The 19,804-nt window shown below is 31.9% G+C and overlaps 1 protein-coding gene across 1 annotated transcript in view; it reads left to right on the top strand.

Moving 5' to 3' along the window:
* Positions 1-19,804, top strand: part of LOC148944620 (uncharacterized) — a 97,610-nt gene that overhangs the window by 44,953 nt on the left and 32,853 nt on the right. Inside the window, exons 6-11 of the mRNA XM_089100220.1 lie at positions 2,655-2,812; positions 5,275-5,505; positions 9,064-9,102; positions 15,273-15,380; positions 15,923-16,018; positions 16,956-17,063. Of these exons, the coding sequence (XP_088956346.1) occupies positions 2,655-2,812; positions 5,275-5,505; positions 9,064-9,102; positions 15,273-15,380; positions 15,923-16,018; positions 16,956-17,063 (740 nt within the window). The remainder of the gene's footprint in view (positions 1-2,654; positions 2,813-5,274; positions 5,506-9,063; positions 9,103-15,272; positions 15,381-15,922; positions 16,019-16,955; positions 17,064-19,804) is intronic.

The following is a 19,804-nucleotide window of genomic DNA, read 5'->3' as shown; positions in this document are numbered from 1 at the left end:
TTTTGAAAAATACATTTTGTCTCCCTCTAAATTGTTGTGAATTGTCGTTATCCCTCCCAGGGATAAAGAGGATAAGGGGGAGAGCTTTTTGTGATCCCGGGGGAAAATGGATCCATAGAAGATCACATCCATGGAAGATTGGAGTCATGGAAAACTGCAGGATAGAAGATTGCGCCCATGGACAAACTTTTCAACAGGTGAAACAATTAAGAGCAACAGCAACAATACTTTTTAATCATAAATAAAAGCTAACAACCATAATATTTTTTTCCCGTGATCCATGAAACAACAACATTTCATCCCATGACAGAAAATAATTATTAAATTTTATGCAATTATATAAGATAAAATAAAAAACCATGTCACTCTCTTCAATGTCCGAGTAAAGAAGTGACATTCTGCCAAATAACCGAAAGAGTCGTGACACTTTTAGCGATCACCAAAAATTGGTAGTAAAGAAACGTTGACAAAAAGATGAACAAAAGAAACGTTGGTCTTGTGATAAAATATTATAGAGCCCTATTTGGGGATTTTCTCAGGGATTAAATAAATACACAATAAAATATAATAACATAAAGAAGTAAATGCAATATAAAGAAGTAAAAATAAAATAAATACGCAATTTAAAGTAAAAGTGGCAAAAGCAGAATTAGATTTCTATAAATTGTCTCATGAGAGCCTGAAAAGGGGGGGGGGGGATTTCTATTGATACTTTCAACTGTTAAAACTAACTTTAGTACTTATTGTCGTTCTGATACATCCAATTTAAAAATAGCGTCTTTATAGGAGCTATTTGTTTTAAGAATTAGCCCATGTCCGCATTCGATGTGAATTATGGTCATATTTCTATACTTGATTCCAAGTTGAGCCCAATACGGACACAATTATATTGAAATCAACCTGTATCGGGATTATTTTAAAATATCACAATATCACAATCAAAATATCATAATAATCAATAAAAAATATCACATCATGGAGCTCCAGAAAGTGCAACTTTTCTGATTCCTGTAGCAAAAGATTGACATTGCCATTAATTGACAGTAAACTGGGTAAAAAACAGTGACTGAATGAGTAAAATTACGCAAGAATATAACCGTAACATCTTAAATTTAATAAATATAAAATAGAAAGAAAAACAGGTATGATGTTAAAACAAAGCAGTGCAACAAAAAAACTAATAATAAAAATCTATTATTTAAAGTTTGTTGTTGTTTTTTCGCTGCTTTGTTAAAATATTATACCCATTTTCTCTCTATATTTTCATTGATGAAATAATGTAATAGAACGGCAGTGTGATCTAAAAAAATATTTACCAAAATATCTTATTACCAAATAAGAATTGAAAAGTAATGTACATAACACTGAATAGCTAAAAATCTAAGCTATTCATTTATATATCCTTTAAAAACGCCGTCACCGTTCTTATGTCTAAAATTCGATTCACTGAGCTTAGCTCCTTCCCCTGATAGGCTCCTTGACTTTTATCTATATATATTTCTCTTTTCTAATTTCTCTGATTTTGCATTCTTTTCAAATTCTTACGCTTCCCTCCCCCGCCTTGTGTTTTTCAGCTTGGTTTTAATTGGAGTGAGTTCAGAAATTGTTAACATCTACAAATTGAGTGAGTTTAGTTTATGGGTTCTGTTTTTCAACCCATTCCACTGGAAGGTGGTGCCTTTCATGGTAAAGTATTTACAGTACTAATAGCAAAAGAAGCAATAAACTCTCCGATATTTTTTTTTTGGGGGGGGGGAGGGGAGAGTGGGAACCTAAAAGTTGATTATGAAGCTCAGAGAATCAATTTTAGAAGGATGTTAAGCAACTTCCAATTGCTTGGTATTTTAAGCACAGGTCAAAATGTGCCATAACTTTTGTAAGAGCACTATTTGTTTCGGCTGTAGCTCCCTTATAATACGAAGCAATTATGGTTTGTTTTGAGTTTCGATCGCACTATTTACTGTCACTGAAATTACTTTTCTTCTTCATATGTAGGGGGGGAATATTTTTTCAAAATATGAGGTCTTTCAAAATATGGTTTTTTTTTCAACAAATACCACTTTTGTTGTTTTTCAGTGAAAATACCAAAAAAGGTGTTTTACAGTGAAAATATCCTATAAAAAGTATTCTTTGAAATCAAGGGGATTTGGGGGTGCGGATGCGTCCCTCCAATTAGTGATTCTAATAGAAACTATATTATATTGGAAACTAGAAAGTGAAATTCAGTACTGACAGGATCACGACCTTGAAACAACTCAAATTTCAGTATTTGAAAGGATATAGATATGAGAAATTTCAAATAATTTTAATTCTAAGTAATTTTATAGATAGCTTGTATTGTCTCTTTTATTGTTTACATTATATGTATCTTGTTTATATTATAATCTTGTATTATAGTTCTAGCTCCTACATTAATTTTGAGGTATTTTCGACGTAAGACCTTAAATTAGGTATCTTTTTCTCAGACCACACTGTCTTTCTATGACAGACAAATAAACGTTCAAATGGGGATACTGTTTATTTAGACAGTGAAAACAGGTACAAAAGTCTAGATATTTCGATCACATATGCAGCGATCGTCATCAGTAGAAATACTTGAGGGTGTTTTTTTATTGAATATGTTCTTTTTTTAAAATGTTCTTTTTTTTTAAAAGATAACATGATCAAAGGCATGGTTGTTGCGGTGCCTTATGAAAATTTCTGGCACAGAGCCAGAGTTATTGATCCAAATGACTTCCAGAAGATAAGGCTCTTTTGTTTTGATTATGGTACCTATTATGACGCCTGCCAGACTCAGATTTGTTACTTAGAGGTTAGTATTTGTTTTGTGGTCAAGTTCATCAAGTTATATGTTGTTACTTTGTCAAAGATTTTACTATATTTGTAAGTTTTATCCCCCGGGTTTGACATCTGGCTAAGTATGCCGATTTATTGTTGTCTATTAGGCTTAAAATCTGAAGATACGCAGATTTTGGTTAGACATTCCAAAATGTCTAACCAAAGACTCGGGACCAATTTTTAAGTTGTCAAATTTTCAGAATAACTCACTAGTGAGATAGCTAAGAAATACACATACCTTTAGAATCAGAATATCATCCTGAATCCAAATATGGTATTTATTTGCGTTGGAAATGAACTTTACTCCACCCCCACTACAATATGCAACTATATATCCCGAGTTGTATATATCTACCGAATTCTCCGTAAGTCGCTCTTTTCTTCAAACTGACTAACAGTTTGTCAAAATAATGGAAAATTCATTTCATATATACAAGTCAGGGTGTATATTTGCACATTCGGAGGGGGAGGGGGTAAAGTTCATTTCCGACGCAAATGAACCTTATATTTGGATTCAGGATGAAATTCTGATTCTGAAGGTATGTGCATCTCTTAGCTATCTCATTAGTGAATTATTCGGAAAACTTACCTTTCAGTTTAGCGAAATTAAACTGTTTTGAATTAAATTGAACTGACTTAAATTAATTAAATTTAATTAATTACATTCAAGTAGTTAAATTATTTGAATTAAATTGATTCGGATTTAATTATTATGAAGCCAAAGAGAAAACTGGCTTTTGTCAGATAGTATTAAATTAGTTGTTGATATCTAAACAGACCTTGTTTTAACAAATTTGTTTGATTCGTTTGATTGTTTTAGTCGACCAATTCTTTCAATTTGTTTAATCAATAATTTTTTTAATCGGAAATTAAAATTTTTGATTATGTCGACTTTCTGTTACTGAGGTTTGTCAATACTTTAAGTTAGTTTTTTTTCTATCTTTTTTATGATTTAAGCCATTTTACTATTAACTAGGTTTATATTGTGCGCTGAATACCAACAAAATACGTACAAATGATGCGATATGGGGATTTCCTCCACGGGAAATGTTTAATATAATCAGTGATTCCTGTTTTACCCCTTTTGATAGATATAATTAATACCTTTTGTAACTGCTTCAATGAAAAGCAGTAAGTTTTGCTTCTAAAACATGAGAATATTTCTTTCCGTAAAAAAATCTTCTCGTTATTTGTTGCAATGAATAAGACGCGCTTAACAGGGGACTTGGTACTTTTAATTCATTTCAAGCTTGACATCTTACTATAAGCTATATCTACTGGTTTTAACTTCTAAATTCTTTCTTTATTTTTTTTTTTTGAAAAAATGTGATTTTGTTGATTTTCAGTTAATAGTAGTAATCTTGGTTAATGAGTTCTATTAATATCAGTAATTATTGTTGCTTATTTCAGAAGTATGATATTGATAGTCGTTATTGGGGTAGTTGTAGTAGGTGTAGCTGCTGTATTAGTAGCTTGGGAAGGAGCAGTCGTATTGGGAGTATCCAAGTGGGTTTAGTCGTTGTATGAGCCTTAGTGCTCCTTTGAAGTTGTACTTCTCGGTAAAGGTAGTGATGGGAGGAGTAGTCATGGAAAAAATTTTGTCGGAGTATTAGGGGCTAGATTACTCATGGTAAGACTAGTGGAAGGGGTGTCAATTACAGCAGCAATAATAGAGGTAGAGCTGAACTCTTTCTCCGAAGTTACAATTTTATTGGCTTTCTGGAAAGCTAAGTTTTCTCAAATTGTGACATAGCTTGTTAATACGGTTAAAAAGTTGAAATAACTTTTAGTTATTTAGGGTCATTCCCTAAATAATTCCTGAAGAATTAAGAGTTAGAAAAGATGCAATATGTCTATATGCACAGAATAAGGGGGGGGGGGATATAGGGAGGAGGTTTGGATTCTATACACCCAGTTGGAGTAATCCAATTATTCAGAATTTAAATCCCTGTATTATTCTGATTTTAATAAGGTCTAGCATCTACACTAAAATCATCCGTACTTCCTCTCAACTAAAATGTAACTAATTCAACACTTAAATATTTATTTTGAAATTCTTATTGAAAGTCACTTGGGGATGAAGTTGTCTTGCTACGTTTGGTGCCCTTTTTGATATCGAGACTGAAAAATGGTACACGAGCTCAATATATGTTTTTAGAAGTCTCCTTAAGTCTTCTTAAGTTGTCAATAAGTCTCCAAAAATCTAATAAGCTCTGCTCGAAGTCTCGGTAATCACCCGCTTTATATGTTGTGAAAAAAAAAAAAAAAAAAAAAAAAAAAAAATGTGGGAGACATAGTTCTTTATTAAGTCAGCACCATTGCTGTGGTTGTTTTGCAGTCTTTAGCAACACCATTGGAAAAGAATAATTTATAATGCTTCTCCTTTTTGCGCTCAAACTTATCAATAAACTTTTTTCTTTTCTCATACGCATCTAGGAAAGGTTCTATACTTTCCCTGCCCAAGGTCATATTGGATGTCTTGCGTATATAGAACCTATTGGCGAAAAATGGGACCGCAGTGCTACTAACCTCTTCCTAGATTGGTTCAAGGACAGAGTTCTATTTGCCTATGTTGTAAAAATTGAAGAAACTAGCAAATCTCCGATTGTTCATTTAGAAGTGCACTTCACTCATGATGGCCTAGAATTCTGCGTTAACACATATCTTGTAAGTTTCTTTTTTTTATGCCTAATTATTGTGTATAATGCTTTTTTGCTATTGTAGTTTTTTTGTGGCACTGAAGTAGCATCTTAAGCCACTCCTATTATTTTGCCCCTCTTGTTTATGTCTTAACTTGTTGCATACTTATAGTAATTTATAATAATTTATATATCTTATAATATATTTTAAATGATTATATATTTTATAATAATTATAATAATTTATTTATCTTATAACATATTGTATATGATTATATATTTTATAATAATTCTAATAATTTATATATCTTATAATATATTTTATAATAATTATAATAATTTATATATCTTATAATATATTTTAGATGATTATATATTTTATAATAATTATAATAATTTATATATCTTATAACATATTGTATATGATTATATATTTTAATAATTATAATAATTTATATATCTTATAACATATTGTATATGATTATATATTTTATAATAATTCTAATAATTTATATATCTTATAACATATTGTATATGATTATATATTTTAATAATTATAATAATTTATATATCTTATAATATATTGTAAATGATTATATATTTTATAATAATTATAATAATTTATATATCTTATAATATATTTTAAATGATTATATATTTTATAATAATTATAATAATTTATCATGTATAATAATTTATAGTCATTAAATTATTACATACTTTATTTGAGCCAAATTGATAAATTATCTTCATAAAATTTTGGATTTTACTTTCGATATTTTATGTCAAGGTAGCTAGTTGGGTCTTGCATTCTTACATTCATTAGAAAATTTCACAAAAAACGGGATTTGTGCTGAAAATGCATATGTTTTGCCGTTTTCTTAGGAATAATTTTCCCAGAAGTCAGTTTTGCCAGGACTGCCACTCCTTAAAGTATCTCAAAAACTTGAGATTGAGCCTCTACCCCCAAAGAATATTATTAAGTTTATATTTAATTCCTTGTGATTTTACTTCAAATCTTTGGCTTTTCACATGTGAATTTTCGGGTAATATGCTGGATGACTTTTGTTTATCTTGGAAAATATTTGAGGAAGCTGATTTAAACTCTCTGGAATGAATCCAGAGCCTCAAATACCTCAAAATAAACTAATGGACAAAAGAATCTTGACTGGAAAGAACACAGGGTCGGATAGAAGAAGAAGAAGAAGACTAGTAATTTATCTTCTTTGTAATCATCTCTTGTATTTTATAGAGCTCTATCTTCTGATTTGTGGGTCATTTATAAGTTAGGATACTCGCAGTCACGGTAATGACAGTATTGAGAGTGGTTCTGATACGTGAGTGGCTTGAGAAGTTAAGGAGGGTGCTGGAGGGTGTTAAAATTGATATAATTGAAGTTAAAAACAGAGTTTTTCACTCAAAATCAATTAATTATTCTAAATAGAAAACGTGGCACAAAATTATGTACCAAAATAATTACAAATGCAGTCTCATTTTTTTTCTATTAATCTCTTTAAGTATTCTAAGTCAAGATACCACAACTATTTGACAATATAACTACAGATGAAATGATTTATGGTTGTTTTTCGGTAATCTTTTTAGTGCTCTTATATCAAAACTAAGATATGTGACTAATGTGGTTCGATCTTACTGTCCATAGTATCCTGAAGGAGAAATTTACAGGGTTAGTTCATATTTTACGGATGAACGACGAAAGGTAAGCCAGACGCCCTAAATAGGGTTGCCACCATGGTCAGTTCCTAAAGTGCTGCAGTTGCCCAAATTTAAGTGCTACACAGCGAGTTCCGGTGCTACAGTCAAAAAATTGACTCTAATAGTGCTAAAATAGCATTTTCTTTCTACAGAGGGCAACCCTGGCCCCGAATGGCGTTGGAAATGGTTTTAAGAAACTATTTTGAGGTAGTGGGATGTTCACGGGAGAAAGTAAAGAGTGAAGCTTAGGATCGTCGAAGGAGGAGTACTTCCTCTTTGATTAAAATAGGTGGATTTGTGTTACGAAATGTTTTTACTGTAGTTTTATATTACTACATATAGCTATTAGCAGGAGTATACCCCCCCCCCCTGCCCCATAGATACTTGCCCCGTAGACTCCTCGGGTTCGAATAGTTGCATTGATTTTAAAGTATTAAGGTATAAAAGTATTAAGGTATTTAAAGTATTGATTTTAAGTATTAGATAAGGGAAATTACGGGGATTATTCATTCAGGTGGTGGTAATATCTAAATCCTCTGGGGGTAACTTATTGACAGAATTTCGTGTCCTTTGCTTAACTTTCTCCACTTTTTTTTTTTTTTTTTTTTTTTTTTTTTTAATATTCGATCTTATGCTAGTGTAAGAGGTTTTAGCGTACTGTGAGAGCACCATTAACCTATGAGCCACCCCGTCTTTTTGAAAGCCAGTATGCATAGCTATGACTGAGAAATTCGAGTGTTTCTTCACATGAAGGAGAATAATTTTCCAATATTTTTCCACAAAATTAACCAGAAAATAATACATAATTATAATTAGCATAAATACAAATAATTGAACATAAATAAATAAACTAATAAGATAAATTAACATAAATAAAAGTAATTATATTACATAATTATAAATAATAGAGAACAATTATCCTTAATGTCTGACCTATCTCCTCCTTTCGAAGGCGAACTTATGTGTATCTATGGCCAAGGGCTGGAAGAGTAACCGCATCAACACTTGCCTATGTTGTGATAGAAGTTACGAAAAGCCTTTTACGCTGTTATTTACTTTTTCATGTACAATCCCATATGACTTAGCATAATAAGCAATAATCGCATAGTTAATAAACCAAAGTTTGCAAATAATATATATAAATCTTAATTAGAATACCATATTTAGAGAAAAAAGAGGAAAGACTTTAAGATATTAGTTTTTTCCTACGTTAGCTGAAAAACGGTCGATTTCTTAGAGATCAGGAAACAAAACATTATAGTTATCAGTTTGTAATTTCTAACCTTTTGAATTTCATCGAAACATAACCTACCAGTCGAGTTTATTTTTTCTAAGTTTGTTAGGTTAAGGACGGCAAGGTTAAGGTTTGCATGTTAACTTGATATGAAAGTGCACGTAAGGTACCTAAGGCTGAGTGAGAGGTTATGCGAAACAACTATGACTACTCCTTACTTTGCACAGTCCCTTGAAGATTGTTGAGAGGTTGAGAGGGATAATTTTTCGAAATAAGTAAAGATACCCTGACTAGTATAACTCTGTAAACATCCTAGTATGGTCTGTTTTAGCCAGTTGTGAAATGTGTTTTTTGAAAACATTCTTCTCAAAGCGATTTGTAAAACAAGCATTCTCCCTGCACTTGCTGGAAAGTTTTTTAAAAAGGTTTGGCTGAAGCACCTATGTGAAGTCGGCGGGGGGTCTTTGGGCCAAAGACCTCCAAAATCTTAAGAATTTTACAATTCCTCGGATATTTACATAATTTGTTTAGTTTCAAGCTACGTACTCCAGCTAGCCTCATCTGCGGTGCAACTTTAAAGAAAACTTTTGCCATGGTTTTCGACAGAATGTCATCAATGTTTTTTATTATTTTTTTTAGGTCGACAAGAATTATGCATGCATAAGCCGCCCCAATAAGGTATGTATTGGCATTTGTTTTTTTATGTAATACGATATTGCTAACATTGATAAATAAAACAAAGACCGCCTCTACATTGGGTTATCCGCCTCTACATGTTATCGCGGAGACCGCCTCCGCGATAACATTCTGTTGCAAGAAAAATACTGATATTTTTGCTTCGATTTTTAAACTAATCTTTACTAGGTTGCTGCTATCGCTGCAAGCACGATGGTGAGCTGCGATAGCATGGTGTAGCAAGGAAATACTTAACGTTTTTGCTTCAGTTCATGAACTGATTTGACGAGGTAACCTGTTGCGGTGCAAAGTAATTCTCCAGAGTGACTTATCTTTTGTATGAAGAAAAGTGCTTTTGTGCCATGCTGTTTAAAAGGTGAAATACTTGAATGATTCCGTTTTGAGGATAGAAATGCTCAGTAAGTTTTTTTGAGAACAAACAAAAATAGATTCTAAGAATAACATTTCGAAATCTATTCTGTTTTTTATTCGTCAATAATGTTATTCGAATTTATTCGTTATTCGTAAAAATAATGTAGCACTATTCATTTGTGTCTGTACATAACTATGGATCGATATTGCCAGGGTTTTTTTTTCAGTTGCGAAACGATGTTCTGACTAACCGATTTAATTACTGAAAAACGCGGTTTTGGAATGCCGAAAATTTTTTTGAACATTCTTATGGCTTTAAAGTGTATATCTTCAAAATTTCTTTGGTTATCTTGAACCTCCTTTAAGGGAGATATATACCCGTATAATTGCTAAGTGCCCCTAACTCCTAGTCATTAATTTTCGGCCCTGATATTGTCATTAATTTTCGTCATTAATTTTCGGCCCTGATAATTTTCGGCCAGATATTGGCATTATATAGCCAATATCTGAAGCCAATTAAGTATCCATAATGTATATATACAGTCAGAAGGCTTAATTAAAATGGCGGCGAATTTTGTATGTAGTTTTGGCAAGCCTACCCATTTTGTCTCATAGCTGGGGCATTGAGTTAAAAATTTCGTTGAAACTTCGTTTTTACTGGCGGGGGACTTTGAATTTGGCTCTGCCTGGAAACACGTAAAGTTTACTCAAATATGCCTTCTAATTTTGGTACATTTAAAGGCTCTTATTTAATCACATTGTAGTTGATACGAAAATAAACATCCCCTCTCAGAGGCCTTCATGGTTCGAAAAACAGGGAAAGAGAAAAGAAAATGAATTATAAATTGCACAATAAAAAGGAAAGGGCAACAAAGTGTCATTTATGACGATTTATCCACTCAAATCAGGCGATACGGGAATCCTCAGTCGAAAAGAAAAAAAATAAATAAAAATGAAAGGAAAAGGCGACACCATCCTCTTTCAACCTACTCGAAAATATAAAGAAATAACGCCAATATTTTTCAGCCAACTGAAAAATATCAATAGAACTGATGTTCTCTCAAGCTTTTTTTTCTCTTTTTATGCCTGTCGTCCTGCCTTTATGCCTATCTTTTTATGTCAACGGCTAGTAAACTTATAGTTTACGATATAACGTTGCCGTTATTATGGCATATAACGGTTTAACGTTGTATCCTCGTATAACATAGCCAAATTTTCAACGGTATTTGTTTAATGTGATGTAATTTAGCGATTGTTTTATTACTTACTTTTGCCAAATGGATGGGAGGTTGGGTAATCCTTCAATTTTATTTTATTTTTTGAATCTCAGTTTTTATTATAGTTTTTAGTAGTTTTGGTTTTTAATCTATACTGAACAGACAGTTAACTTTATATATTTTAAAACTTTGATCTTTACACTTGTTATACTTTATAATTTTATAATTTTTAATCTTGGGGGATTTCCCAAAAAAAAGTTGTCTTAGGAAATTGAAAAAAAAAAATTGATGGGGTAGAAATATATTCAACAGAAATCTAGAGAGCCACAGATTTTTGGATAATTTTAAAGATGTTCGTATCCAGTGAAAATTCCGTTTAAAATTGCGAAAATTTTGTTTTCGCCACAAATGCAACAATTGCTGAAATTGAACCTATAGCTTAGGTAGATGATTTCTGGAAACCTTGGAAGTACCTTCTTCGGATTTCCTTGGATTGTACTAGCCTGAAAGTAAAAAGAAATGAAGAAACTTAATCAATGGATCCTATGAATAGAAATATTTCATATTAAACCTTAAATGAACTGAGATTGACTTTAATAAGACTCGGGTTTCCGCTCCCCTCAATCACCCTCAACGCTTGAGTGTCATTTGCGCTCTGCTTTATTAGAAGATTTGTTCAAATATGTTTCTGAAGATGTTTTTAAATACAGTGGGATCTAAAAAAAGACAAAATACGCTAATGAGATTCTGAGATTGTCTATATGTACTTACATATACAGGGAAAGCCCCCCTACAGTAACAGTAGTATGTTGTTTAAGATATATTTATGGAATAATGTAGTAGAAACTCGTCATGTATTTTTTTTCGCTTGTGCTAATGACCTACAATCATTAAAGGGGGTAGGAAGGGTCGGTAACCCTACTCCGAGGCCGTATCCAGGATTGTTTTTCGGAGGGGGTTTTACAAAAGAATTTTTTCAGGGGGGGGGGGGTTTACACACAAAAAAGCTGAAAAAACGCATAAAAAATTTGTCTTCATTTTTGTTAAGTTTTTACGAGTCGGAAAAACATTCCAAGGGGGTTAAAACCCTTAACCCCCTCCCCCTCCCTGGGTACGACCTTGTCCTATTCTTATTAGTGGCAATTTCTATTTTTAAGTTGAGCTTTGATTTCTGTTTATTCAGTTTAATTTGTGTTCATTTTAGGTTTGTATGCGAGTCCAGATTTATTATAGATGTTTTGTTGAGATAAATTTTACTAGATTGCTTATACGATTACACAAATAGAATAAAATAAAAATTTGCATGGACGTAAAAACGAAAAAAAAGAAAATTACTGTATAAAAAAACATATATAATCAAGAAAACTTAAAAAAAATTGTTCCATTCAATTCTTATTATTATTTTATTTTACGTATGGCTGCCTATCAAATGATTGGTCCCCGGTCATACAACAACCAGACCATTTTTTCAAAAAGACAGTAATGCATTAGAAAAAATCCAAAGGAGGGCTACTAAATTTGTTCGATTTTTGAGAGGAGATCTTATTGAAGTATATAAAATATGCAACAGATACTACGACAACATCCCTCCAGAAGAGATAATAACATTCAGGAATAATAACCTGAGAGGTTACGAGTTTAAGCCAACCAAAGAACGTTTCAGAAGAAATGTTGTTAGATAGGAATTCAGCAACTACATTGTCTCCAAGTGGAATACACTACCGTCAGACACTGTCAACTCAAATTCAGTCAATGCATTTAAGACCAAGATTGACAATCATTACAGTAAAAAAGCATTTGATTATTTAAATTTTTGTAGATAGAGGCGTAAGCCTGTTTTTTCAATATATTATTATCATTATTATTAATATTATTCTTTCATACCATATTCTTGCCCTTTATTTCTTTATTTGTTTTATGAATTTTTTCCACCTTCTGCTCTATGCTGCCAGTTATTCTTATATTTATCTATTCTCTAAACTTTATTAATAATAATCACACCATTTAAAAGTTGTTACGGCATAAAAATATTACAATAACAATAACTCATGTTCATGTTATTTGGAAAATAGATTGTTAATTGTTAATATGAAAAATTAAATTACCAAAGGTCAACAAAGAGAAAAAATCTAAAGGAGAAGAACAAAACAAATGTAACTACGTAGAAACGTAAAATGTAGAAGGAAAAGACAAACTAAACGACGGATATTTTGCTTGTATAAAACAAGGCATCTTCAGAGCTAAATATAGAAAAAAACAATTAAAAGAAATAAAGATAAAATATAAAATAATCTGTAAAATATATAAAATTAGGTATAAATTTAGGACCAGTACTGGTCATAAGGAGAGATGATAAGAAAACAATTCTTACTTCATAATATGCATAATAATCCTAGTTAATATATTTCCCGGGGGGAGCACCTTTATCATCACTATTTTCACTGTTGTACAATTATTTTTAATTTTTTTTTTAAAATAAACATATTTGATTGTATTTTTCTGTTTTCAATTGTTCTATATAGGGAAGTTAAACACCATCACTATCATCTACCAAAAAGATATAAATAGGCTACAATTAGGCTTGATTAGCTAGATGGCTCTTGGGTTTTTGTTTTAAAACAATTTTCAAGACTTGGAGAAAAGACAAAATATTGAAAAATCTGATTGTAAAACTAGAAAAACAAGGAAAATAGAGAGGATTAAGGTGCTCCCCTTGGAGAATATGTTAACTAGGATAATTTTACATTTTATGAAGTAAGATTTTTTTTCATAACATGTCTCCTTATGACCAGTACTGTTCCCGAATTTATACCAAAAATTAAATAAAGAAAATGAATTTGAAATTAATTACTTATTCATATTTATGATATTATTCTTAAAAATGAACCTATAGTTAATAATTGTAATAAGGTCTTGTGAGATCACCATGGGACTGCAATACCAAAAAGAATAGCGGCATTGGCTGTCAACAGAAAGATTATTTCACAGCAAAATAATTAATTTCATACTAATTTTTGTTAATTTTTATCCAGTTGCTTTTGAGGGTTCACTGAAGTGACTTATAATTGCCTATAGAAATACTCTGTGGTGCTCAGTCACAGTAGTATTAATTGTGTATATAGATATTGTTTTTTTTCTTCCTTTTCTTATTTTTAGTTTTATATCTTATAGATTATTTTAGATTTTATGTTTAGTTCTTTTAATTAGTTTCTTCTATATTTAGCGGTGAAGACACCTAGTTTTATAGGTGATATATCTGTCGTTTAGAATAGAATACAATTTACTGGCTAAAATAGCACAAAAGCTATCATAAGCACGTCAGAAAAATTAAAATGATAAAACAGATGTTAGGGGATAAACAATAAAACAAAAAGTTAATTCAATTACTAAAATGGGAAAAAAATAGGGTATACAAGGGTGTTTGTACCTCGTTTTGGGAACACAAGTCAAGTTGGGTATTTGGAGCTCTACGAGCATTGACCGGGTATTTGGAAGGATTGGGGAGGGACGTCGATGATAGTCAGAACTAAGGCACTTATTACCACAGTCCTTGGTAAGGATGTGACGTCGTGATTCTAATGTAGTAAGTTCAAATCTAGCCAAACCTTCATCGTATGTAATATAGGACGTCCCTAGAATAATTTGTATTGCTCTTTTTTGAATACTTTCAATTTTAGAACGTTGGTCTTTGGTCATCCCAGGGTGCCAAATAGGGCAAGCATATTCAAGACAGGGTCTTATGTAAGAACAATAAATTATTTTAAGGTTCTGGATTGATATGGATAACCGTTTGAGAAGGGAGAAAGATTTAAGGAGAGAACTACTAGATTTAAATAAGTGGGAATAGTGGGACGTCCATTTAAGGTCATTGTCCAACTGCACACCAAGCAGTTAAACCGTATTTAAATTTGGTTTGCAAAGGTCTTTATTAATAGAGGGTTTATTTTTAAAAAAGGAGAATAGCATGAAATTGCTTTTGGGTATGCTTTAGTTGAGTTTAACATTGTCAAGTTCATTCTTTAAATTGTTGTGTCAAGTGTAATATCCGAAGTAGTAGATCTGGCTGGCCAGATCCAACTTTTGATTTTTTATTACCAAAGGTAATATACCTTGGTGACGTGGAACTTGAGACAGAAAAAAGTATGTGGACGGAAAGAAGTAGATAGGAAATTCTTGACACTTGAACAGGTTTTTAAATATACGTTCTTCATTTGCTTACAAAAAGGGAAAGAACTACTCATCTACTGAGCCTGACTTTTCTTCTCCGGTAAAAAAAAAAAAAGAAAAAGAAAAAAAAAAGATTGACAGTTTGCCCGAGCCAGTAGTCACACCTCCGTGTATTAAATTTAAGATTTTTTTTTATTTTTATTTTATTGTATTATTTGTTTTTTTTCAATATTTGTATTTTTTTTAATGTTATTAACTTATTATCATTTAATTCATCAATCCTATTATTAATATAATTATATTTATTTCAATATTATTTGAATTGATTTAATATCATATTTTTTAATGTTTATTTATTTAATATAAAATTCTGTACCAAAAGCTGTCTTGATTCTACCATACAAGTATTTTCTCTAGGATCTGGCACCTGAAGCAGTCCATTCAGAGCCGATTGACCCAATATCAAGTAATGCAGCTGGCCCGGTGACGGTTCAAGATAGTCATTTTCATCAAGATTCGTTTAAGGTGAGTACTTCATGTAGTAGGCGAGGGTGGGGGGGTGCTCTTATTAGTAATAAAATCTGTTTATCAGTGTTTAGTAATTGAAATTTTAGTTCGATCTAGTTGTGATTTATTATATAAATTAATTTCTGCTTGTTTGAAATTTTAATATTGCGGTTTCCTTTTGGTGAAAAAGTTTTATTTATAGTTATATATATTTATATTATTTATAAAAGTTATATTTATAGCAACTTATTCAATTATAGGAAGTGAATTAATAACCACCCATAAATTTGAAACAAACAAAGAAATCTTTGTTAAAATGAAACACTTAATAAAATGAAAGAGAATTGTAATTTTTGTTATTCATACAATCTATTAAAATATATTCATTAATAAGAAGTTTTTGCAATTTTTTAAGACAGAAATGACAAAGCAGTATGATTACCCATCTTTATGGATATGACTACCAATTAGATTTTGTATTACCAATATTATTTCCTCTCCTTTATCTTTCAATTCCTTTATTCGTTATTATTTTTTTTCATTAACTTTGTGTTTTCTAGGATTTGATGCTGGAATCAGTTTCTCTGAAGGCCGTTGACGAAATATCTGGCAATGCGACTGCTCACTTGCCGGATTATGGTCGTCAATTTTATCAAGTAAGTTCAAAATAGATTATATTTTTGGTCAGTCCCACTTTTATATTTGTTCATTGTAAGACAGGATAAATTAAAAAAATAAAATAAAAAATTTAAATCACTCAGCGAACGCAGCACTAATCCCCACAAAAGTTTAATTGCCTTTAAGATAGGGAAAATATATACATACTACCGAATCACCAAGTCACATACCTTAAATAGGTAGAGAGAGAGAGAGAGAGAGAGAGAGAGAGAGAGAGAGAGAGAGAGAGAGAGAGAGAGAGAGAGAGAGAGAGAGAGAGAGAGAGAGAGAGAGAGAGAGAGAGAGAGAGAGAGAGAGATTCCATGTAACAGGACACGTAACAAAGGGATTAAAATCTGATTTTACTTTTGGAGTGAGTCGAATTTGAGTATTGTGAGAATTACCGCGGATACGCGAAAAAAAAAGAACTAGATTTGGAAACATTCATTGCAAGAGAGTTAGTATTAAACCAAAAAAAAACTCTTGAACAGGACATTACTTCATCAAATATGTCATTCCACGTTCAACTTATCAAACCTTTCAACTTTATCAAACATTCCACTTTCAACCTTCTCAACTTCTTTTTACCAGTATTGTTTCATGTCATTTTTCTTAATATGATTTTATGGAGTTTAGATTTCTTTAATCTTACACTCTATCTAATTCTACTCTCTTCTTCGTCAAATATTTGGTTACTAATATTGTTTTATGTTCTTTTTTGGGTTTTTAATTTTGCCAGTCTTCCACTCTACTTCATTTCATTTCTATTCTTTCTTTCACTCTATTTCCTCAAATGTTTCACTACCAGTATTATTTTATGTTCTTTTCCTATCTATTGTAATGGATTTCATTTTTTCAGCCTTGCAATCTCTCTTTGATCCTATTGGATTTTCTTTTGTTCTTCATTATTTTCTCTCTAAGTCTTATGGTTTCTAGGATTTGACACTCGAATCAGTTTCTCTGAAGCCCATTGACCAAACATCAAGCAATGCGACTGTTCCCGTACCAACATATGACTATCAGTTTCATCAGGATACATTGAAGGTAAGCAATATTTGTAGTATAATTTAAATATATAAACACTTATGCGTCGTCCACACTGTAATTATACCAAGTGTAAACTATTTCCTGTTTTTGATATTTACAAAGAATTAAAATCATAATTTAGTAAAGATATTTGAATTGATTTATAAAAAGTACTGTATTAATAATTTGATTAGTCAAAGAATACTTTTCATCTCCAATTCCGGTTTCTTGTGTTTCCGGTTTCTAATATTCTTCATCTTCAGTAGAACATGTTTCTCTGACGCTCAATCCTGATGAAATATACGTAAATATGATACAAATATAATACTTTAGAAACAATTTTGTGCTGTATGTTTGCACATTAGGGGGTGGGGTGGGGGGAAAAGTCTAGTGGGTTTGTATGCCTAATGTGTTAGGTATAATTATTCTGCATATTATGAAGTAAGAATTGTTTTCTAACTTCACACTGTCTAAATAGTTTACCCCACCCCACTAACGTGCAAATGTATAGCCCAAATTCTATATTTCCCATCTATTTTGTTACTTCCCTTTCTCATGTCTCACGCTAAGCTGAAAGAAACTCACGAAAAAAAAGGGTTTTTTTTGTTTTTTTTTTTTTTGCGTCAATGGATTAACAACTTGAATGGTCGGGGGGCTATATCATGCAAGTACCGTGTTTTCTGTTCTTGTTTTTTTTTTTTTTTTTTTTTGTCTTATTACATATTCTAAAGCTAAGCTGAAAGAAACTCACGAAAGAAAAACGGTTATACAATGCGTCAATGGATGAACAACTTGAGTGGTCGGGGCTATATCATATAAGTACCGTGTTTTCTGTTCTTAGTTTGTTTGTTTTTTTTTTGCCCTATTACATATTCCAAAGCTAAGTTGAATGCTCGTTGTTCGTTGATTTTCTTGTCGTATTTGAGCTAAAAAAAGGTACGATTCATACGTGCTTTGAAAAATCTGAAAATCTTTAAAGGCCCTTTGAAGGTATTTTGGGTCTATATCAGTGCTACCACATAACTGAATTAGTCATGGTTTCCTTGAATTTTCCTAAATAAGAAATTAGGTTCCCAAAATCTTTCCAAAAATTAAATTTAACGAAAATTAACGATTTTTATTGTCTTCTTCTTCAAAAAGCATTGCAGCTTAAGAATTATTTATTCCCTTTTCGGTATCTTTTTAGCAATTAACCAAATTGGGTATATAATGAGCTTAAATAATTTCTGAGACCACACTGGCTAATCATGACGAATGATTGCTTTTAGAACCTGAGAAGCGTTTAGCTTTTAAAAATGCTTTGTATAAATTAAAAAATTGAATTACCACTCAGTATTGTATTTTTATTCAGTTACTTTTTTGCCGTTACATTGAAAGGGTCGTCATATTTTAGTGCTTCTAGTTGTTGTAAGGTTGGATTTTTTATGTTATCCTTGGATTTTTATTAGTAGTTTTTATTCTATTACCATGCACTGCGGCCGGTCAAGCGGAGGTCTTGACTGGAACAATTGCATTGCAGTCTACGTTTTTCACAGGCTCCTATTATCCTCGTTTCTCTGTTCTTTACTGTTTTGTTTTTGTTTTGTATCCTGAGCGTTGCAAGTAATATGATAGTGTGCCAGAATATCTTCTTTTTTGTATCGTTAGGTAGATCTTCGTGAATGTTGGGCTGAGGGTGGTATTCTTCGAGATCGTCGTTTAGTTAGTAGAGGCTTCAAGTCATAATATACAGTCAAATAATAAATGGTGAATTGGTTCGATTGTTGCTTGGCAATTTGGTGAGGACCCAAGACTCACCTTCCATTCTATTTCCTTAGTGAATATGGCTTGACATTTAACACTGTGGGGTATTACCTAGTCTTTCTTTTTTAAAAACATGGGCTGAAATGGCCTAACAGGTTTGGGGACTTTGCTCTCATATTATCTCTCAGGGTGTGCCAAGGTAGAAATTTTAATTTAATGTGTATTTATTTAAATTTAATACGAATTAAGTGCTTATCTCGAACTATTTATTAACTCGTGCCTTATACGTACTATAATGAATATTAAAATACCAGTAATTCAATAATAAGTGAAATATGAAAGTTATTATTTTTAATGCCTTAAGTAAAGTAAGTGTGACGGCACTAGACCCTTAAGGTCCAAACCGACGGTGCTGATCTCCGTTTCGTGGCCCTTCAGCCAGGTAGCGCAATGAGGGGTTGGGGGCCAGCCATCCTGTGCTTTCGCATACCCTTCCTGCTTACCTTCCCCAGATTTCTCCAGGTACCCATTTACAGCTGGGTAGACTCTGGCTAAGCTTACAGAGTCACACCATTGACCCGCGTCCCAAACCAAATAACTGGCAACGCCAGGGATCAAACCCGTGCCCCTTGGACAAATAATTCTCCACCCAGCCTTAGTACTCGTTAATTCTCATAGATTTGGTCATTTGCCTTTATTTTTCTCAGTTTGATGATGATTGTGCAAACGTTACTACACTAAACATTCTAGTTAACCATATTCACAAAACTTTGTATAAAATTTAATGCTATCCAGCAGTTTGGTCGTTCCAGCAGTTAGTCTGCTGTCATCATGAACGAAACATTAAATTGGGATTAAATAATATTAAATTTTTGTCGAAGCTGGAACGTATTCTTAGTATTGATAGTCTATAGCAGGTGGATTTGGTTGGCTGGATCACCTCTACAGCTAATGCATCGGCTAGCTTGTTCCTTCTAAATCTTGGGTGACTTAGTGGCTTTAATTCTTTTGTGTTA

This window comes from Artemia sp. Qi Xiang Cuo, chromosome 14 (assembly GCF_049724085.1).
Source record: "Artemia sp. Qi Xiang Cuo chromosome 14, ASM4972408v1, whole genome shotgun sequence".
NCBI lineage: Eukaryota > Metazoa > Arthropoda > Branchiopoda > Anostraca > Artemiidae > Artemia > Artemia sp. Qi Xiang Cuo.
This window is presented reverse-complemented; position numbering and strand designations above follow the sequence as displayed.